The 21,770-nt window shown below is 32.2% G+C and overlaps 3 protein-coding genes across 7 annotated transcripts; 2 read left to right on the forward strand and 1 right to left on the reverse strand.

The window, feature by feature from the left end:
* Positions 1 to 904: 904 nt before the first annotated feature.
* On the reverse strand, positions 905 to 10,730 carry LOC149496640 (S-adenosyl-L-methionine-dependent methyltransferases superfamily protein). Of its 4 annotated transcripts, none has more exons than XM_089720128.1 (10): positions 10,426 to 10,666; positions 10,072 to 10,216; positions 9,828 to 9,918; positions 4,337 to 4,534; positions 4,021 to 4,229; positions 3,751 to 3,882; positions 2,066 to 2,133; positions 1,920 to 1,981; positions 1,472 to 1,610; positions 905 to 1,068 (listed from the first exon to the last, which is right to left on the reverse strand). In XM_089720128.1, exons 1-9 carry the CDS (start codon positions 10,536 to 10,538, stop codon positions 1,477 to 1,479), a joined length of 1,152 nt encoding a protein of 383 aa, XP_089576254.1. In that variant the 5' UTR covers positions 10,539 to 10,666; the 3' UTR covers positions 905 to 1,068; positions 1,472 to 1,476. The 4 variants fall into 4 exon arrangements, with proteins under 4 accessions (XP_089576254.1, XP_089576253.1, XP_089576252.1 ...); XM_089720127.1 differs by having other exon boundaries at positions 905 to 1,184; XM_089720126.1 differs by lacking the exons at positions 905 to 1,068; positions 1,472 to 1,610; positions 1,920 to 1,981; ... (1 more) ...; positions 3,751 to 3,882; positions 4,021 to 4,229 and adding an exon at positions 7,788 to 8,830 and having other exon boundaries at positions 4,397 to 4,534; positions 10,426 to 10,730.
* Positions 10,731 to 10,852: 122 nt separating this feature from the next.
* Positions 10,853 to 15,062, forward strand: RMR1 (receptor homology region transmembrane domain ring H2 motif protein 1). The gene is made up of 6 exons (XM_089720129.1): positions 10,853 to 10,987; positions 11,125 to 11,355; positions 11,663 to 12,058; positions 12,195 to 12,292; positions 14,303 to 14,369; positions 14,696 to 15,062. The coding sequence occupies exons 1-5, from the start codon at positions 10,867 to 10,869 to the stop codon at positions 14,333 to 14,335; spliced, it is 879 nt and encodes a 292-aa protein (XP_089576255.1). The 5' UTR covers positions 10,853 to 10,866; the 3' UTR covers positions 14,336 to 14,369; positions 14,696 to 15,062.
* A 1,480-nt stretch (positions 15,063 to 16,542) lies between these two features.
* On the forward strand, positions 16,543 to 18,028 carry STR18 (sulfurtransferase 18). 2 transcript variants are annotated; one of them, XM_037637760.2, is made up of 6 exons: positions 16,543 to 16,712; positions 16,839 to 16,919; positions 17,055 to 17,134; positions 17,236 to 17,306; positions 17,393 to 17,446; positions 17,782 to 18,028. In XM_037637760.2, the coding sequence occupies exons 1-6, from the start codon at positions 16,693 to 16,695 to the stop codon at positions 17,878 to 17,880; spliced, it is 405 nt and encodes a 134-aa protein (XP_037493688.1). In that variant the 5' UTR covers positions 16,543 to 16,692; the 3' UTR covers positions 17,881 to 18,028. The 2 variants fall into 2 exon arrangements, with proteins under 2 accessions (XP_037493688.1, XP_037493687.1); XM_037637759.2 differs by lacking the exon at positions 16,543 to 16,712 and having other exon boundaries at positions 16,719 to 16,919.
* Positions 18,029 to 21,770: the final 3,742 nt, after the last annotated feature.

Genomic DNA, 21,770 nt, shown 5'->3' on the forward strand with positions numbered 1-21,770 from the left:
GCTAACTTTAAATTTATGTGGCATTATTTTGACTTTTAGTATTATAACTTGAATTTTGTGGCCATATTTATAAAAATGACGGATGTTACTATAAAACGAAACGGAGTGAGTTGTTGATAACTTGTCACTTGAAACACGCGTACATTAAATGCGTACATTAAATGCTGAGAATATTTGTGTCTACTACTTTCCTTGATTGTTGAGCTTTAATTTTAAAACAAACACATACATTCCAAGAACATTTTAGTCTTTTTAACTTGGCTTGCATCCCAAAATTAATATTGAAAGTAAAATTCTTTGTATAAAAAATACATCAAAAAAAAATAATCTCTAAATAAAGAGAATAGAGAGAGTATTTGAAGAAGTATTGCCATGATTCCTCATCTCCAAATGGAAGTTCGGTCCAAATCCGGTTTTTCCAAAACTCAAATTCATCAAACCCAACTTTAAAGAAGAAACATCTAGATTGCAGAGAAAAATTGAAAGTATACAAACACATGTATTAGGTGAAAATCACAGAATTTGATGGATAAATTATATAATACAAATTTTTATTTGAAATTTTAGAGAGACTTGATTTGTTAGCAAGAGAGAGAGTTGCTTTTGGAAGCTCAACTCCAGCAACTTTCCATCTATTCTTTTGCCTCCACCAAAAAGGTGGCAATCGTTGGTGTTTATTGAGAAAGCAAAGGAACTGAAATTGAGGAAGTTGCAGAAATTTTGTGCATTAGTAAAGGTATATGAGAAATAGAGCAGGGGAGAGACAAAGATAATTGAAGAAGAGGAATATTTTTGGAGAATATATATATATATATATATATATTTGGAGAATCGTACTTAACAAGATTTAACCAATATTTATAAATGAGAATAAAATTTTAAAAAAGAAATTGCACATAACATGTGATTATTAATCATATTGTTCTATTATAATTAAAATAAAATCTCTCAACCTGCATAGCAAAAAATAGACAAACTTTATCCTTCTTTGTTGCACTTGATTGCAGTACAAGTTAACCCGAGTTTGTTCTCAAAAGAATGACGCCTTGAAGGTTTCCTCACATGCACCTGAATTAGGGAGCATTAAACAATGCATCATTAATAGATATACCAACTGCTATCCAAAACAGGGTTTTGACAGAAAATCGTATCTTCCCAAAAGATGAACATCAACCAGTAGAATTCTGCATTAAGCAACAACTTTAGTTAGCCTAAAGCCTAAATAATTACCAGCACATGAGGCTGCTTCAGGTAATGTTTTATGTTTGTTTTTTAGATCTGTGGGTGTTATGGACTCAAATGAGGCTCAATTCTCAGCCATCCTAAATGCGATAGAATTATTCTATGAGTCGCAATATAATAGTTGCCTTTTGATTATTGAGTATGATTCAAGGAATGCTATATCACCTAGGTTATCAACAAAAATAAAAGATCATTAATAGGCAGATTCATTGTCTGAGGAACTACTAACCTGAATTAAATGGCTAATTTTGTAAATTTTGCTACAAAAAGTCCACTAGTTTGTGAAGTCACGGGATCAAAGCGCAAGGTCTTGGGAATCTTCCCACTTCTACATGGCCAATTCTTTGCAGCATCTATCTCCTGCAACTCTGTAACATAAATGGGACCATCAACACATGCAACACAACACAAGGGAAAGTTGATACGTATGGCCCCTTTTGTTGTAACAATAAGCTTAATATAGATACTGCCTTTTTTCTGTTTCTTTTGGTTCATTGAAGCAAACAATATGTTTAGACATTGATAACGACAGGTTTAAATATACTTCTCACGATTGTTCCTCATTTAGGTTATTCTCATATTTCTCTTGAAAAGAAGAATCAAAGATTTGAGACTTATACAAGCAAAATAAACAATGTGACCATGACTCCTAATCATCAGAGAACAGAGAAACCTACCTGCAGAAGGATTTTCTTTGAGAAAATGATTTACCACATCTTCATTCTGAGAAACTGTCAAACTGACAATCAAAAAGGTATATTCAGATAATGCGAATACTATCTGTACACTGGCAAGACATGGGATTTACCCATTCAACACACACCTGCAAGTGCTGTAGACTAGCAAGCCGGCCACTCTTAACAGCCTAAAACCATTTGTTAGAAGTTTTAACTGCAACAAATATATTCAATAATCAAAATTCAAGTCGCCTAAAAGGTTGAGGATGTGCTTTGAATGGAAAATAAAGCATGAGCTTGAACCAAAAGATGCATGCAGAAGAATTAAAATGGAATGTTCAAACAACAGTCACCAAGCAACAATTATTGGATAATGAAGGGGATACAAGTACAGTAACCAAAAGAGACCATTACATAATAGATGAATCTTTCATTAAACTAAGTATGATTCTACACCTCTTTCTACTTGATCAGTTCATCCATAATCCATCCAATCTACATTGTGACAGAATCTGGTACTTATCCATAAGTTGAAAGTTTCAATAGTCACTTGTTTCTTATTACTCTCCTAGTCTTATTTCATGGAATGAAAGAAAATACTTTCTCCACTTAAATCCACCATTGTCTATCACTGGACAATTTATTTTGCATTTATATGACATCCGTGGCAAATTGATAGCTAAAATAAACAACTCATTAAGTCTGACATAAGCGTTAAAAAAAATTCCAATTGATTGTGTGTGCATGCATATAGTCGGATAAGTGTGCATGCATATAGTCGGATAAGTGTTCATACAAAACCATATGTTTGTAAAAATTGGAGAGAACTACATTTCAAACCTAAACTCTCAATGCAAACACCTATCTTCCAACTACTAGAGCTAGACACATCCCTCCGCTCCAACACACACACACACACACACACACACACACACACAAAGAAGAGAGAGAAGGAAAGAAAATCTGCTAATACACAATGTCCTTTCTCCACCATTAGAAGACTGAAGGAGTTAATAGAGGATTCATTGCTCCAAATTAGTTCTATGGAAGATATAATAAATATAGAGCCATTTTGCCTACCGTCCAACTAGTTTGGAATCAATGCTCAGTTATTGTTATAGTTATTATTGTTTCCTATTGTCATGCAAGAACATAACTTAAAATTGTTAGGACATTCATATATGTTCAAGTGGCAACTGCAGCATAAATTGCTGCTTCTACAGTACAAAGAAATTCAATGAAAAAACTGTAGCAATTTTGTGGTACCTATACCGGTACATTATGCAAAAGCATGAATGTTTAAACATTCAAGGAACCACAACAATTATTTAACATTATCATACTGAGAAAAGATCCTTATAGTCAAATTTGGTGGCATATCAGTAAAGGTATGAACTTTACAAGGAATTTCTTCTTGTAATTATCAGTATAACAAATATTAATGGCTTCAGTTTAAATACTCCTTTACAATTTTTTCACTTTTGTGATCTAATTTGGAGGTAGGAAAGCAGTTCATTTCTTCACTCCACCTCTCTTTCTATAATGGGCCATTATTTATTTCATCTTCATATGAGGTCCACCAGCAAAATGATAATTAAAAACTCACCAATTCTAAGTGTCACTATTTGTATTACAGGGTAAGATCCATCCCATCAGCTACAATTGAACTTTATCAATTGGTTAAAAGATTTTAACAGTAGAAGTATTATTGAATGGGATATGACCACAAATACACAATAAAATAAATATCTTATGTTAAGTATGTCCAAGAATTAGGTGCAATGCATGTGAAAAATGACTAGCATATGATATAAAATAATAAATCAGTTACCTGAAGATTGGTCAAACTGTCAGTTCTCTCCGCATTCAGCACACGTTGATGAAGGGTTTCCCAACCCCAGTGCTCAAATTTTTGGATATGTCTTACTGATCCGTCATGGGTGCACTCAGCATCTACAAGAACCTGAATCAAGTTTTAACCAGTAATTAGCTTATACCATTCAGCAAATCTAATCAACAGAGAATCATAAAGATCAAAGAATTACAAAAGGTACAAAACTCTTAAGAAAAGAAAATGTAAACAAGCTAAAGCACAATTCACCTTATCATAGCCAGAGCTTAAAACTTCATTACTACACACAATTTTATATAATTCATTTTTGCTAAGCCCAACTACTCCAGAATTCCGCCCATAAAAAACTAGTTCAGGACAATCACTTCCTGTAGCCAATGAAGCAGAATGTTCCCTTGCCTTAATTGCTCTTCTCCTTTCTTTCCATGGTCTCCTAGAAGTCCACTCCCTAAATGTGTCTATAATACATCAAAAACAGGTAAAATTGAAATCAAGTTCCAAAAAGTCAAGCAGATTAAAGTTGAAGCTTAAAGTGAATTTACAAAACTACTTCCAAATTGTTTACTTGATCTACAATCTGAATGTTCCCTTACAGGAAGAAGGGAAAATGTCGTTCCATCAGCAACAAACAAACGACACCTATCACCCAGCGCATATTTCTGCAGCAATGTTCTACAAGCTGCTAAGCGGTGCCTTGCAATATCAACTCCTGTTATGGATCCCGAATCACCAAGAAGTTCCGATATCATGCAAAGTTTAGCACCTGAAGACAAAATAATCTTATTACAAATAACCTTGGCAAATAATTTATAAGATAATCAAATGTACATAACCAATAATAAGCACATTCAAAAGTCATGATTTGGAAAATTAGCTTAGAGACCAGATTCTGAAAACTGATTACAAGCTACATTTGATTAGCTTGACAAAGTATCCCTTGTTATTGTTCTTTTTGCTTTTTGCTGTATTACAATAGCAAAGAAGTGTTAAGAATGATTTCTGAGGTAAATACAATATTAATACAACTTAGGTTTTCTATTTTATGAGATCATCAAATAAATACCTATAATCATGCCCATTTACATAAATAGTTGACTTTCTATCAAGTTTGAGCATAGATGTCAATTATGCCCAATTTATTAAATGTAATCAACCTGATCTGTACTCAGAGCTTTTGTGAAATATCTTCGAGTTGCTCTCCTGTCTTGTCTTGACATACCCTTGTCGAGATAATATCTGTTGTAACTTTTCATGAACGAAGCGACAGACAAACTCAATATGTTTAGTTCACTCATTAAATACTTGATTAGATGCAATATGAAGAGTAGCTTGATTATCACGCCACAACTTAGTAGGTTATGAGATCTTCAAAGTTCAAACCAACTTCGTCTAACATACAGATGTATCCAAATTACCTCACATACAGATTGTGCCATAGCTTGGTATTTTGATTCAGCACTCGAATAAGTGACCACACTTTGCTTCTTACTTTGAAATGAAACAACCCCCACAACAGCCTAATAATTAACCTTCTATCAACCTTTGATCCTGCTCAATTTGTATTCGGAAAACACTAAATATTTAAATGTCCATGATTGCTATACAAGAGACCATGCCTTGTTGCATCCTTCAAGTAACATAATATTTGTTCTAAAGCTTCCCCAATGGCCAAAAGTAGGAGAAGACACAAACTGGCTTGTGACATTAACAGCAATATGCAGTGTTTGGATAGTTTATTGAAAGATAATTCAGTTTGCCTACCAATTTCTTATCCATCTGAGGATCTTCAAATAGTTCACCATCTACAGATGGAAGTTGAACACTAGGAATCATTGGCGCATTTGCATGACTAAGGTCCTTGATGTATTGGCAGAATTAGGGATATGTACTAAGACAAGAAGATACCTTTCTTACATCTTGAAAACTCTATTACCAGAAAATACTAGCTAGACAAGGTAGCTCTTGTTATATTAATGATAATATCAACATATACAATAAGCAAGATTAGACCAGCCTCAAAATTTTTGTAAAACACCAAATGATCAAACTTACTCTTTTGATACCAAATTGTTGTACTACCTCACAAAACCTTCAAAACCAAGCTCGAGGACTTTGCTTTCAAGCCACAAAGGGATTTCTAAAACTTGCTAACATAGCCCAACTTCCCTAAGCAACAAAATAAGTGGTTGCTCTAAATAAACTTCCTCCTAAAGATCACCTTAAAGGAAAGCACTTTTGATATCCAACTCGTGCTAAGGCCAATCAAAAGTAGCTGCCAAAGAAACAAACAAGCGAGCTAATTTGGCAACAGGAGAAAACGTATCTGAGTAGTGAACCCTATAAATTTGAGCATATAACCTTCAGCAATAAGGCAAGCTTTGAAACAAGCTACAAATCTATCAAGATTCACTTCCACTGTAAAAATCTATTTACATCCAATAGCTATCTTGTCTGGAGGTAGATGCACCAGTTCCCAAGTATAATTAGTATCTAAAGCCACCATTCCTCTTCCATTGTGGCATGCCAACCAAGTTGAGATAACGCATCAACAATAGTTTTAGGAATGCATATGGAATCTAAGGAACTTACGAAGCAATGAGATGAAGGAGATAGTTGATCATAAAAGACAAATGAAGAAATAGGATAAGTACATTGGTTGTTACCTTTGTGAAGAGCAATAGAAAGATGGAGGTCAAATTGAGGAGTAATGGCAGGATTAGATCTTCTGGTGAAGTTGCAAGTGGAGGACCTGAGTTAAGAGTTTCTAATCTCCTAGAGTAGAGATGAAGAAGAGGAGACAAACAGGTGCAGACAAAGGAGATTTATGAGAACGGGATATTTGTTGGAGAATGTAAACCAAGAAGAGGGAGGAAAAAACGTACTAGATTCAAAAAAAGGTTACATTAGCAGACACAGGTGATGGTTAAAGGATGGAGAAAAATACATGGACCCTTTTTGAAAACGAGAATACCTGAGGAAAATACATCAAAGAGACTTGGTATCCATTTTGGTAACTTGTGGACAAAGATTAAGCATACAGCAAGTACTATCAAAGCTACGAGGTTCAAAAGGAAATAAGGGTTTAGAACGACACAAGCTAGTATAAGGAATTTCACCATTTAGAACAGATGATGGCATGCGGTTAATTAAAAAACAAGTTGTGGAATTGCATCAAGCCTAAATTGTTCATTCTTTCTTTTAGCACTCCATTTTGGGATGGAGTATTAACACAAGATGACTAACGGATACCATGTTGTGACATGTACGATTGAAAAGTGTCGAACAGATATTCCTTAGCATTATCACTTTGCATAATATGAACATAAACATTAAATTGTGTTTAAACCTCAGCACAAAAGGTACATAAAATAGAAATAATTCTCAACAAGTCTTCATTAAAAATATCTAATCAACACAAGAGTAATCATCAAGAAAGTTATAATTACTTATACCAGACTAAGAAAGGATAGGGCATGGACCCCAAACATCTGGATGAATGAAATCAAAGAGGAATGAAGCTTGTTTATTGACAAGAGACATTGCGGGCAAATGATGATATTTGGGAAACTAACATGACTTACAATCTAAAACTAATAAGACTAAGATTATGGACATAACTTCTTAAAAACATATAATGAAGGATGTCCCAAATGACAATGCGCTTCAAAGAGGTTCAAAGCACTAGCACAAGCAAAAGACAACAATACTTGGCCATCAAGGACATAAAAGACCGCTAGACTCACGAGCTCCAATAATCCGCTTCGTCGTAAGATCCTGAAATACACAATTAGAAAGATAGAAGCTTCCACAACAATTTAGAACTCTTACAATTTTACTAAGATAGAGTGATTACAAGAAAACTTAGGCAAATATAAAACAAGAGTAACAAAAAAGTAACAGAAGTAAGGGGATAGATGAAGTGGGATCTATTAATCTAATACACATGAGAAAAAAACTTAGCTAAAGTAACAATAAAAGTTAATGAGACTGAAAAGAATACAAGAGATTGAGATTACCTATCATGTGATTGTACAATCTGAATCAACGATTCATTTGGATGAGGTAGACACAAGGCATGTAGTAGATTTAACTAAATCGGCAACTACGCCGATAGGAGTGGTGGATTTCAATGATGCCTTGTTTTGAGAGAACTGCGCGAACTCATCAGCGGAAATTAAGATATTTTTCTCAGAGGATGTTACTCTACCATTACAAGATGCAATATTTGCTACTTGGGTGCATTGATTTTTATGTTGAAGTTTTCTGCATGAATATTTGTTGTGGCCAGGCTTATGGCAATAATAGCAAATGACATCTCCAGAATCCCGACTAACATAATTTTCATCACGGTTTCCACTTCTCCCTTTCTTATAAGCTAAGTCACCACTTCTACTATTTTGACATCCAACCTCATTCCAACTAACAAGGGCACTATTAGGAATAGGTTGGACCAACTGAGGTGTTTCAGTACGAAGAATCTTGGTAAAGGTCTCATGTAAGGAGGGTAACTCTGAACTAGAAAGGACTTGAGTCCTAGCAGCATCAAACTTTGGAGAAAGGCCAGCAAGGAAGCTCATGACTGCCATTTGTTCACGTTGAGATTGTTGGACCTTAACATTTGTGCTAAAGGGAAGTAGAACATTAAGCTCTTCATAGACTTGTTCGAACTCCATAAAGTAAGCAATAAGTGTTTTATCCCCTTTTTCTAAGCGACTAAAGGCCTTCCATATGCCATATGTATGAAAATTATTCCCTTTAGCAGAATACAAAAACTCAAGATAGTCCATTAGTTCTTTAACAAAGTCACAGTGATTTATTAAACCTATTAATTCACTGTCAATAGAGTTTCGAATCTGTAAAAGTAGTCGAGCATCTTCTCGTAACCAAGCTTGGTTCGTATCATCTTTAGGTGGATCACAAGTTAAGTGATCATCCCTGTTAATACTCCGCAAATACACACGAATAGTTTTACTCCAGTCCAGAAAATTTGCACCATTTAACATGTCTTCTGTGATTTTTGTCATCACTGAAATAACATTTGACATTACAGAGTTGCTTCCTGTCATTTTATCATGGCACAAAACATTGAGGCAGTAAGATGACAAACACATGGTGTAGCCAAAACTATCAACACAAAGCCAATCAAAAAGCTGTGAAGTTCTCAATAACCAAAGCAGAGCAGACCAAATAAAACAAAAATTGCGGCAGCACCACAGAACAGTACCAAAACAATGCAGAAGCAAAATAGGAGAGAGCACTCCTAAAAAAAAAATATCAAACAGACTGTAGCTTACTAGGATAGAATCCCCTCCCCAAATTGACCACATAGCAAAAAGCAGAAGAAAATATGGTAGCCAGAAAAAGCTTCACATGCTGGCATGTGTGTTGATGGCATCTGAACAAAAGTGGCACATAACAACCGTGTCTGGTCCTCTTTTCACCGAATTTTGGTTGAAGGCTGACCGGCAGCTAGCAGTGAGAACAGATTATCACCCATATGGGTGACCTAGGTTTTAGGTGACTAGACCAATAGGACATCTCAGGCAAATGACAAAGAACTTCTGGTTTACATGGCCCTAATACCACATTAAGAATGATTTCTGTACAATTAATTTTTGAGGTAAATACTGTTATGCACAAGCTATATATTCTATCTTCGAAAATCATCTAAAGAATCCATGTATCATGCTAGCCAATTCACATAGATAATTAACTTTCTACGATAAGAAGCAACTTCAGAATGTTAACCAACTGGTGTACACAAATTCTTGAATAAACCACTCTTTCTCAGTTTTGAATGGAGGTGCATATTAAGCACAACCATGGTCATTTTTAAACTTTTGTTTAGATCAATCCTAGACATAGTTAAGCATTTAAAGCTTTCAAAGTGAGTAATTGCTTTGCACATAGGCTTTTATCTACATCCTTCCTAATCATGCTTCCTGCTGCTTTAAACTAGGGTTGCTAGAGTGCACATTCTTTTCGAAACAATAAAGGGTCATTTATTAAATCTACCAGACCAAGTAACCACAAGAAGAGCATACATTATCGCTTACCAGGAGCAGCACAGAGATCAAGAATATGATCTCCCCCTGAGACATTCAAGGCTAAAACAGCAGCCCCTGAAGCCGCGTCAATTCCATACATCTGAGTGACCATACAAAGCAAATAACAACACCAATAAAACAATCTTGATAAACACAGTCCAAAAACACAATAGTTAGATAAAGATATATAATCAATAATCCAACTTTAAGGATTTTCCAATAATTTACTAATTTATTCAGTCTGGTTTGTTACCTTTCCTTCTCTGTATGCTCTTGAATTAGCAATCCGAATTTGAGGCGGAAGAGAATAAAATCCAGGAAGCCAACCCACTCTCTCAAGCTTACAATTTATCTCTGCCCCAATCGGTTCACGATCATCTTCACTTCCAGGCTTCAATCTTCCCCAAGAAAATTAAATTAATAACTAAAATTAACAAAAGAACAAAACTTTCTCTAGATAGACCTAATAAATTTCAGTTTCGTAGCGCAAGCAACATGAAACATGTAACAAAAGCTATATACAAGCAAAAGTTGTAGGAATCAGAAACGGTTGTCTGGCAAGAAAATGAAAAATAGAACTGTTTGATATTTGAATTGTTTGCAGTACCTTATATATCGAGGGATTTTATCGCTGACAGTATAAATAGAAGGGTCAAGCCCATTCTCATGGAGAAAATCAAGAAAAGCTTCTGGCAATGGTAATTTCGAAATTTCGTCCATCTTACACAAACCTTCCTTCCCACTGCACAGCCCTGCCTTTCTAACTGGGATGGTGGTAGGTCGAGTGTCGGCGGCGACGTTTATTAACTGTTTACTACATAAAACGCCACTGTCGTTTTTGGTAAGAAGATGATATCTCAAACGACATGTCTTTTTACTCTTCAAACGCACCGTTTTTTTGTTTTTAAGCATCGCCTCAAAATACCGTCTCGGCGTCTTCCACTTCTCAACTGCTCCTCTGAAACCCGACGTTCGAATTCGAACCAGCAAAAGCAAGAAATCTTTTCCATTTTAGAGAGAGGGAAAATAAGAAAGAAATTCAGTAAATATGAGAAAACCTTTATGTGGATATCTATTGCTATTTTTTTGTTGCTCTATACAATTAACTTCATCTACTGTAGTTCTAAAACCATTCTTCTTTTCCTTTCCAGACCTTCCCGCCAAATTCGGTAACTTTCTTCAACTCTAACACTGTTTGGATGCTCAGAAAGTTTTTGATGACGGAAGAAAATGAAAATTGGAACTGAAAGTATTGTTTTTTCTTTGTTTTCAACTTTTTTTTTTTCATATATGTTTCTTTGTTCAGCTGTTGGAGTCAATCGGTCTGGTATATGTGGAGCTTTGCACGTGGCGAATCCTTTGGATGCTTGTTCTTCGCTACGGAATCGTTTTAAGCTCAATGAAACTGAGCAAGTAAGAATTGCTTTAATTGTAAGAGGCGAATGCCCTTTTGAGGATAAAGTTCGAAATGCACAAAATAGGGGCTTTAATGCTGCAATTATCTATGATGATAGAGATAAGAGGAATTTGGTGTACAGTTGAGTTACCATAGCTCTTCCACTTCCCATTTTTTATTTTCTTTTCTTTTCTTTTTTTTTTAATTCCTAAATTTTTAGGTTATATTTGCACCAATTAAATATGTTTCCGCAGATTAATTATGAATTTAATTGAAGAGAAGCGTTATTTTTTCCCCCTCATTGAAGGAGTATCTGCATCAACATATAGAGTTTTTTAGGAATTCGGCTAATTTTATGTGTTGGGAGTTTATTACGGATAGTTTTTGGGGGGAGTAAATAATTTTGGCTGCTTTGGTTATTATGGAATTTGCTGTCTCTTGCGTGCAGTGATGATGAACCCTGAGGGTATCAAGGTGCCTGCTGTTTTTGTTTCAAAGACAGCTGGTGAAATTTTAAAGGAGCATGCTCGAGGGGAAGAAGGCGAATGTTGCATTTACTTGTCTCATAGTGATAGGGCTTGGACTGTTTTAGCTATATCATTCCTCTCTCTTCTTGTTATAGTAGCTTTCATCATAATAGCCTTCATCGTCCCTAGACATTGGATATATTGGCAGCGAACGAATTTGCATGGCAAAAGTGTGGATATGCGGACACTGGAAGGCCTTCCCTGTTTCACATTTCATTCTGCTCATTTGAATCACAGTCACAGTGGGGAAACTTGTGCCATTTGCCTTGAGGATTACAAAGATGGGGAAATTCTTAAAGTTCTCCCTTGCCAACATGGTATGACTCTGTTCTTTTGCTAAATAAGAGTGTTATGATAAACTATAGATCACTTTTGTGCCTGTCTACCTTCTGTTACTTCATCCATATAAAAATGCAATTTACTTTCTGGTGATAATCATAAATTTACTTGCAGAATTTCATTCTATCTGTGTTGGCTCATGGCTGACTAAGTGGGGGACATTCTGCCCAGTATGCAAGTTTGATATGAAATCCAAATTTTTATTTTCTGAGGTCAGTACACAAAGGCCACCTTAGATTTTAATGTACTATGGAGGAAGTATTTTATATTTTTTGGGGGTAGAGTGGTATTGAATATTTCTCAGTGGAAGGAATTTTTTATATATATATATATATATATATAGTTTTTTTTTTTATTTTGTTGGGGGGGGGGGGGGGGGGGGGGGAGATTGAACATTTATTGCAGTGGGGTTAATTGATGGTTTGTTGGTAATTGTTTTCTGTGTACGGGATAAAACAAGACAGCAGTTGTTTTTTTCCTACTTAAGTGATGCATGTATATTATCTTACTGATTCCTGAAGCTTTGAATCTGGATTTGTCAAATACTGAACTAGCATCATCTTGGAACTAACTTGTGGAATTGTCAAATGGTGCCTGTTGGCATTAAATTAAATTCAGCCATATATGTGCTTCACCAATGTTTGATGCCAAAAACTGGAAATATTTCCATGCCTAATCGCTTGAAATTGTATCAAATGACTTTATATTGATAGTCATAAAGAAAGATCTCTCTATGTGCATGTGGAGGGGGTTATGATCAAATTCATTCTGTGCTACTTTATGCTGTAGACTATGAGAAACTTCACAATCTTTAAGTCAAGCTGCCCAACTAGACCCATGTTTTTATTAAATTGAACTGTTAAGTATTTCTCTATATAGTTATTTCCTTCAAGACTTCTGCAAAAAATCTGACAGACTGTTTGTGAAGCTACTTTCTCATTTTGCTTCGTCTTCTCACATGTGAATTATGTTAGGAAAAGATAGTCTTTGTTGCAGTTAAAGGTGATTTGGAGTGTAGAAGTGAGTAAATTAAGTACAATTGATGTACCTATATAGAGAGTCTGGGGGCATACTGTGATTATGTCACTGAGCGTCTGTCAAATAGTGTTGTCTAGAAATGGAAATCACTTGCTTGGTGTTTGTAAGTGTATAAAAGGGCATTTGAGATAGGTAGATATGATATGAGTCATTTGAAAGGGTAGAGTTGACTCGGTGAAAAAAGGTTCTAGATCTTCTCTTCCCAGAACCTTGTTTTCTACTGGTGGAAACTTTTTGTGGGGTAGCATTCTCTGTAGCTGCATGAGAAGGGCATGCTGAGCTATTGGTAGGAACATAAGAAGTGATAGCCACTAGAAAGAATGTTATTTAATGTAATTCACATAGTACATTACATTTATCTATTTGTATTTTCAAGACTCTTAATCAGAAAGAATTTGTCTCGAGTTAGAAGAGCAAATATGTAATACAATCTTGTTTCATGTGCTTGTGATGAGATCCTTATACCAGTTATTGGTAATAAGTTGATAGAATGGGGAGAGAGGATGTTATTCAATATCTAAGAGATGAGTGAATAAGATGCTAGATTACAAACAGTAACTTTGGACATTATGCCATGTTCTTCAATATTTTTCTAGTGACAAACAGGAGGAAAATAATAAGAGAACCAGAAATGTTGAGATTGGCAGATCTTACATGACATGGATAATGAATTTATCTAATTGTTTTGCCAATATTGAGCTGAACAAAGTAAAATTTGCCAATATTTAACTTGATTCCAGACAGATTGATTTGCCAGTAAGCAAAATAAGGTCAATTCTTTGTTGTCCAACTCACATCTGGGGACTTATCCTCACCAATTTTTGCTTTGTTAAGTGTGAACTGGCTTGGGCTATACGGAATTGCCTTTTTAGCATTTGTGAGGAGCAGTGAGTGTGCTTAGAGTCATTGGAAATTTTGTTGGTTTAACCTCTAGAGGGTTTTGTGGCGGGAAAATTGCCAATGTTTTTGGAATTGTGCCTTCTGAAGCTCTTATAGGCATCCTTTAAAGGTTATCCAATTTGATTGGAAGGCATTCAGTTTTAGCTTAAGCTTTATGTTTTCTCCTTGTTTTTAAGTTATAGGAGATTTCTTGTCCGTTATAGCAAACACTCATTTCTTTCTTTATTAATAATAATTGTCTTATCTAAACAAAAGACTGAACATTTGCTGTCTTCTTTATGCAGTTCAAGAGGAGAATCTGGCTTCAGAATCAGTAAATTAAACAGGAGGTGGACTAGATTTTTTAATCAGGTATGCCGATTATCATAAGAAACAAATCTGCGCCCACTTATCAGCTAAAGTTTAGAAGTGGATTGTTGATTCAAATTAATTTTTCTTTAAATTTTCTGGAGGAGGAAGGAAGGGGCAGGCAGGGAGAGAACCCAAAATTCGCAAATAATTGTTCATATTGAAATTGGCAATTGATCACCAACCATACTTGATAATGATTGTTTAATTTTTATCTTTGGGAATTGATTACTCTCTATTATATCACATTTTAAAGGCATTGCTTGACCTTCAACCCATTTACCAGCCATGGCTAACTTAGTTTCTTCTTTTCCTTATTTCATTTGCAGGCCTTTTGTTTATAAGGGATGGTTAATAACTGCATTTGAACTTTGTCCTTCAAACTAATGCCTCTACAGAGTCTTCAATGGCCATCCCAAATACTGCTGCTGCATATTTTGACATGTTGTGAACTTACAGTGGGAGCAGTTCCTTGAAAGCTTCTTCGCTGCTTCAAGCTAAAGCTAGGTGGTTTTCATTGTTGTGTTCTAAATTAAAGAAAAGTTGCAGATGGTGTTTAAATACATGTACTTTATGATGATTTCTTACTTTCTACAGAATTGAGTGTTCAAAAGTGAAATTGTATATAATTGTATTTTGTGTAGTAATATGCTCCTTTCATTCAATGGCTAAGCTACACATCACAAGTTTTTCTCACCTTCCATAAATTCTCCATTTGTATCCCAAATTCCCAATAGTTCAATCCGTAAATGGGGATCTTTGTTGTTTATTGAATAGCTTAATATCTGACATGGAGGTCTAACTTTTAACTGGATTGAGAGAGTAGGCTTAAGAAAACTTTGTGGCACCTCAAAGTTTGCGGAACCTATTTTGTTAATTTTGTTAACACATTTTCACATTAATAATGGTCTTTTGAGTTTTTAAGGTTTTATATATGATATGCAGTTAGTATAACTTTCGAAATAATAATTTTTAGATTTTTTAATTATTCAATAAATATTTAAATAATTTAATTTTACAAATTTTAGCGTTTGAATATAATAATCTTGCTAGTTAGCACGTTGTATGTATTTGCTTTTCATATCATGTTACGGGGGAAAAAACTAAGTGAAAAGAAATGGTGATATGGGAGTTGGCACACTATCCACCAATTCATCGCTCTTTATTACACAGGATATTGGTAGATAACGAGTTTATGACACAGCACATTATCCATCCACCGGTGATCCTTTCTCCACACGTTATGGAAGCATTGGAAGATAACGAGTGATGACTCGGATCATGATTAACGATTCTCATTGAATTTTTAAAATTTCTCTCCAATGTCCTAATTTTAAATTTCCTTTGATCCTTCTTTTTTTCTTTTATAAGCAGACAATTCAATTTACAATCAGTCATTGTAGAGTAATAGAACCCTCTAGAAATTAATGTCTATTTATTTATTTATTTTCATCTCAATTTGACATATGAAATAGTCACTAGCATGTGAGAGTATTTCTTAAAAAAAAAATTTTTCATTTTTCTGATGTGAAAATTAAATAAGAAAAATCCAATAGTCATTAGCATTTGAAAATATTTGAGAGTACTTTTTAAAAAATCTTTTTATTTTTCTGATGTGACAATTAAATAAAAAAATCTACATGCTCTTAGAGCATTCAAATATTAATGTAAATTGTGGCTTTCGTGGTATTTGGAATAAAATGTGTAAATAATGACATATCTAAATGTCTATTTATAAATATTAAATTTTAAAAATCTTTTTCCAATACATTATTTTTAAATCATTTTTCATTCTTTTCTTTTTTTCCTTTTCAGGGTCCGGAATTAATGTGCAACAAATCATTATAGATAAATAAATGCTCATATTGTCTGAGAGATCCTTTAAAAATAGAAGGTATGTTAAGTAATGTATATGTTTTTTTTTTTTTACACGTCAACTTAACATGTCAAATGGACATTAACATTACCGAGTATTTTTTTTTTTTTATATGATAATTAAACAAGAGCGATATATGTCGGTACCGCATATGCTTTGCACTCTCCGACTCGATTTAGTGCCGTTGTCATAATTACGTGTCATTATGTTATTGCTTCCTGCTTTGTAGGATTACTACGTGTATTAATTTATGTCCTTATCTAGTCTCCCACAGAGAAAACAAATTCAACTGCTGCTGATTATAAAACACAGTTTTATCATGAATATGAATATTAGGAGCTAGTTTTCTCAGCCAAAACCAGCAAACAGCCACCAGATCTGGAAGGAGGCTCTTTGTACAACAGTCAACATTTTTAACTATTCTTGGTATATAAAAGCCAACCTATCTTCATGGGTTCTTTGGACAGAAGGTCTTTTCTTTCTATAACAACAAATAAATAAATCCCAAGTTTTCTTTTATTTGGGTTATTTGATATGGGTTTTTCTTTAAATTTAATCTCTTGTGGGTTATTTCTTTTTCTTTTGATATATTACAGCTCAGAATCTGAAGTTATAACCATTGATGTTAAGGCAGCCAAGGGTTTGCATGAATCTGGCTATATCTATCTAGATGTTAGGTACATGCTATTTTCTTTGTATTTCCCTCAAGATCGTTAATCATATGGGTCTTGAATTCTGTTTCTTGGAAACTAAATTCTGGGTTTTTCTTTTTCTTTTTATCTTTTTCCTTTTCTTGTTCATTGTACGCATAGGACTGTGGAAGAATTCAAGAAAGGACATGTGCGTGCAGAGAAGATATTTAACATTCCTTACATGTTCAACACACCAGAAGGTATACATTTAGCATTCTAACAATAATTAGTTGTTTAATTTCTTTAGTTTAAGAAATTAATATTAATTAAACAAGACAATATTATGTGACTTGGATTTCAGGGAGGGTAAAAAACCCTAAATTCTTGGAGGAGGTTTCAGCTATTTGCAAAAAGGAAGATCATCTTGTTGTGGTAATTATTCGAGTTTTCAAGTAAATTTATCAATTGTCAATTAACAAATAGAAAGCCTTATGGTATCCAATTGTTTTCCTCTATAGGGCTGTCAGAGTGGAGTCAGATCTCTATATGCAACTGCTGATCTATTAACTGCTGTAAGTTCATGAAAATTGCATTTATGATTTACGGAAGTTTAGTTAATCCTTTACCAATAAAGTGTTGATTGAGGTGGTAAAAAATAACATAAAATAACGGGAAGCGCACTTTGCTGGGAGGCTCTACGGGCGAGGGGCCTGAGGGATTATACCAGAAAAAAAGTTTAGTTAATCCTTCAATAAATGTTTAAGTCCTCTCTGCTTTTATGCCCTGTTTTTTGAGTCAATGTCCAGAGCCTTTTTGGTCTCAAAAATTAACCTAAAACTAAATTTGGTTCTTATTAAGTGAAAGAAAGTGAGAAAGTATAAATAATATGTTGAGAATGACATTATAGGGTTTCAAGGATGTGAGCAACATGGGAGGAGGTTATCTGGATTGGGTGAAGAATGAATTACCAGTGGAGATGGAAGAGGAGCCAAAGATTGAGCTCTAATTTGTAAAAACAGAGTAAACAAAAAATATATATGTAATTTAGAAATATTATTTCCAAGTATTTCATAGAGGAAAAGAAATCATTTCAACATATGTAAACAGTTGTGCCCAGATTCTGTATTTTGTAATTTATATTTAGAATCCTGCTATGTTTTTTCTTTTTTTTATATGAATTAATATCGGATTAATAAATGAAAAAAAAATCATTTTTATAAGTATTGGCAATGGACAATTATTTTATTCTTTTTCTTTCGGTATATGTTTAAAAATAAATTCGTTTTAATCAAAATTTTCATTTTTATTAATTTAATTCATGGACGGAACCACAGACTTGATTTAGACAAATCAATTTCTAATTTGCATTTTTTTTTTTTTCAGCCCATTGGAAAACCCCATGTTCTGGAAAAAATAGTTGCGTTAAAGTATTTGGCAGTCCATCTATTTTTTATCTCATCGGTTCAATTAGCTTGACTTGGTTAAAACTGAATCAATGAATAAGGTTTTTCAGTTTGATTATCTGAGTTAATTAATTTAGTTTGATTTATGAGTTTAAGTAATTTTGATTTTCACTTTAATTATAGAATGTCTTAGTAAGCTAAATCAATCAAAACTAAATCAAATTAGTTGGATTCAATTTTATATATAGGTCGATTTTGAAAAAAATTATTTACTTGAATTTTTCGGTTATATGAACCAAACTGACCAGTGACACCTAGTAGGAAGGAGGCAAAGTCTCTCTTTAATGTTTGAGGGGTCGGTATGCCTAATGGGTATCTTAAATCGAGACGTCAATACCTGACCGGTGGTTCAAGCTGACGGGACAATAACTAACACACCTAATGGTCTCTTTTTTTTCTTTTGTTAAAAATAAATAAATAATTGACCAGCTACACACTCACCAACTCATGTTATCTTTCATATTTTTCCATTTTCATATTTGAGCTGTTATTTTAATTCATTAGTTTATGGACCTGTGCGTTTTGCATATAAATGCGAGTAGAGACATGACTAGATGAGAGGGATGATTATTGGATTCCATCAATTAATTAGTTGGCTGATTCAGAATGAGGTCATTAGGCCCAATGTAAACAATAAATTAGTTACAACATTATAAATCTCGTTATCATTTGCAAATCTTGCTATATTATTGTTGACTAAGGTGACGATCGGTAAAATTATAAGCCACTTGAAGGGAGGGATGTTTTACTTGTATAAATTCTAGTATACATATTGCGACATCCAACATTGTCTATCTATCTATATCTATGTATCTATTTTATATATAATATATTATATATCAAAGTGGAAAAGAGGGAGAATAATAAGATTTTCGACCGCGCTTTTAATGAAATTTAAAATATTCTAAAATAACTTTAGTCATAATCAATTAGAAAATTGCATTTTATTAGAATACATTTTTCTAAAAATTATTTTTAATTCAATCATATGTAGTCTGATAGTCTTCTCACTTATGTGAGGAGTAAGAGGTCTCGAGTTCGAATCTTTTTCTCAACCACTTGTGTTTTCACCAATTTGGTGAGTGAATGTTTATTCCTTATTGTTCGGCTCATTATGCCTCCTGATGAATTAAAAAATTTTATTTTTTAAATAAATGCATATAGATAATTAATCATTTAAAAATTTAGGTTTTATCTTTACTAAATTTATTTTTTAATAAATATATATTACAATGAGACATTTGAAAATATTTTTATATTTTATTTATTAGATGTTTAATTCTTAGGATATATATAATAAAATAAAGAAAATATATTTTTTATTAATATTCTTTTTTATGTTTATATATTTGATTGGATGTATTTTTTTAAAAAATAAATTTTCAAATAGAATATATGTAATATTTTATTTATGAGTGATAAAAAAAAGAATATTATTTTTATTAATATTTTTCTTTATGTTTGTAAGATTTCATTGAATATACTTTTTAAAAAGTAAATTTTCAAATAAAATTTACATAATTAAACTTGATAAACAGTTAAAAATTTTAATTTAAAAATATATACTCTCTCCGTGCCATTTTATTTGCATAGTTTGACAAATCACGCATATCAAAAGTTATTTTGTCCTTTTTGACCTTTAACTCATTGAAAATATTAATAAAAGTTCATCATTTGATAAGGATCATGAAGATTATCATGGAAAAAATAATTATTTATATGTATAAATTTAGAAATTTTGCAAACATTATAGGACATAAAAAAAGAAATAACAAGCAAATAAAATGGAATGGAGGGAGTATAATATTTTATTGATATATTTATATATCTATATACATTGAAATATTTTTAAAACATAAATTTTCAAATACAATATATACAATATTTTATTTAGAAGACAAAAAAAAAAGTATATTATTTTTATTAATATTTTTTCTTTATGTTTGTAAGATTTCATTGGATATACTTTTTAAAAAGTAAATTTTTAAATAAAATTTACATAATTAAACCTCATAAACAGTTCAAAATTTTAATTTTAAAAAAATATATAATATTTTATTGATATATTTTATATATTTATATACATTGATATATTTTTCAAATAAATTTTTACATGGAATATATATAATATTTTATTAAGAGATAAAAAAAAGAAAAAAAAATATTATTATTATTATTATTTTTTTCTTTATGTTTGTAAGATTTCATTAGATATATTTTTAAAAAGTAAATTTTCAAATAAAATTTACATAATTAAACCTCATAAACAGTTGAAAATTATAATTTAATATATATATATAATATTTTATTGATATATTTATGTATCTATATTTATTGAATTATTTTTGTAGGTAAGTTTTGAAAGGATTTTATTCTTAATAATAATTTTTTATTTTCTTTTTCGTTACTAAATAATTTTTAACTACTATCATTTTAATTTAGTAAGAGATTTGTATCCCCTTGCAAAAAATAGATAGTCTATTGATGATTAAGCATTTTTAATTTTCTTGATATTTTTTTTCTTATATCCTAAATTTGTTTGATTTAAAAGAAAATAGTGTTTAAGAAACTAGAAAAAAAACTAAAACTATATAGTTCTGTTTTGGTCACTTTTGGGGTTTCAAGAATTTGTGTGTATGTGCATATATTTCTTTCTCTTATACACTGGGTAAATAATATTGCTATAGTAACCAAGGCGATTTTCATTATTAATTCAAATCATCCTCTTATTTCTTTTCTTTTACCTAGCAGTAAAAAATAATTTATTATTATTTTTCATTATAGTTGTATATAAATATTAATTTAGGGTTGAGGGCATGAGTTGGAGATTGAGTGGTGACTTGATTTTATTTTTGACACCTATTAGGATTTTAAAATCTGCATTTATAAATTATGGATTAAAGGATTAGGTCTAGAAATTGGTTGAACTTTATTCTGAGATCACTTTATTATATAAAAATAGAATTAAATACATAAAAAGTAGTATTGCAAGTAGTTGTATGGTTTGATTTTTTTTCTCACTTATGTGAGAAGTGAGAAGTCTCGAGTTCGAGTCCTTTTGACCAGAAGTGTTTTTACCAATTTGATTATTATATGACCCACATTGTTATTTTGGCCCATCAAGCCTCCTAATGAATCAAAAAAATTTTATTTTTTAAATAAATACATATAAATAATTTAACATTTTAAAATTTTAAGTTTTATCTTTACTAAATTTATTTTTTAATGAATATATATATATATATATATATTTGAAAATTTATTTTTTTTAAAAAATATCCAATCATATCATATAAAAAAATATATTGGTTTTATTAATATTTTTGTTCTTTATGTTTGCAAGATTTGATTGGATATATTTTTTAATGAATAAATTTTCAAATATAATTTACATAATTAGACATGTGATAGTAAACAATTGAAAATTTTAATT

This window comes from Jatropha curcas, chromosome 4, assembly GCF_041381405.1.
Source record: "Jatropha curcas cultivar XTBG-Jc1 chromosome 4, XTBG_Jcur_1.0, whole genome shotgun sequence".
Taxonomy (NCBI): Eukaryota; Viridiplantae; Streptophyta; class Magnoliopsida; order Malpighiales; family Euphorbiaceae; genus Jatropha; species Jatropha curcas.

Bases quoted from the DNA above. Each gene is read 5' to 3' on its own strand.
- RMR1 (XM_089720129.1), top strand. From the start codon at position 10,867: ATGAGAAAACCTTTATGTGGATATCTATTGCTATTTTTTTGTTGCTCT. The intron at 12,059-12,194 runs GTATGACTCTGT...ATTTACTTGCAG, and splicing joins AGTTCTCCCTTGCCAACATG to AATTTCATTCTATCTGTGTT. The intron at 12,293-14,302 runs GTCAGTACACAA...TTCTTTATGCAG, and splicing joins CCAAATTTTTATTTTCTGAG to TTCAAGAGGAGAATCTGGCT.
- STR18 (XM_037637759.2), top strand. From the start codon at position 16,777: ATGGGTTTTTCTTTAAATTTAATCTCTTGTGGGTTATTTCTTTTTCTT. The intron at 16,920-17,054 runs GTACATGCTATT...TTGTACGCATAG, and splicing joins TATATCTATCTAGATGTTAG to GACTGTGGAAGAATTCAAGA. The intron at 17,447-17,781 runs GTAAGTTCATGA...ATGACATTATAG, and splicing joins CTGCTGATCTATTAACTGCT to GGTTTCAAGGATGTGAGCAA.
- LOC149496640 (XM_089720126.1), bottom strand. From the start codon at position 10,730: ATGCTTAAAAACAAAAAAACGGTGCGTTTGAAGAGTAAAAAGACATGT. The intron at 10,217-10,425 runs GTACTGCAAACA...TTCTTGGGGAAG, and splicing joins AAAATCCCTCGATATATAAG to ATTGAAGCCTGGAAGTGAAG. The intron at 8,831-9,827 runs GTAAGCGATAAT...ATAAAATGACAG, and splicing joins TGATCTCTGTGCTGCTCCTG to GAAGCAACTCTGTAATGTCA.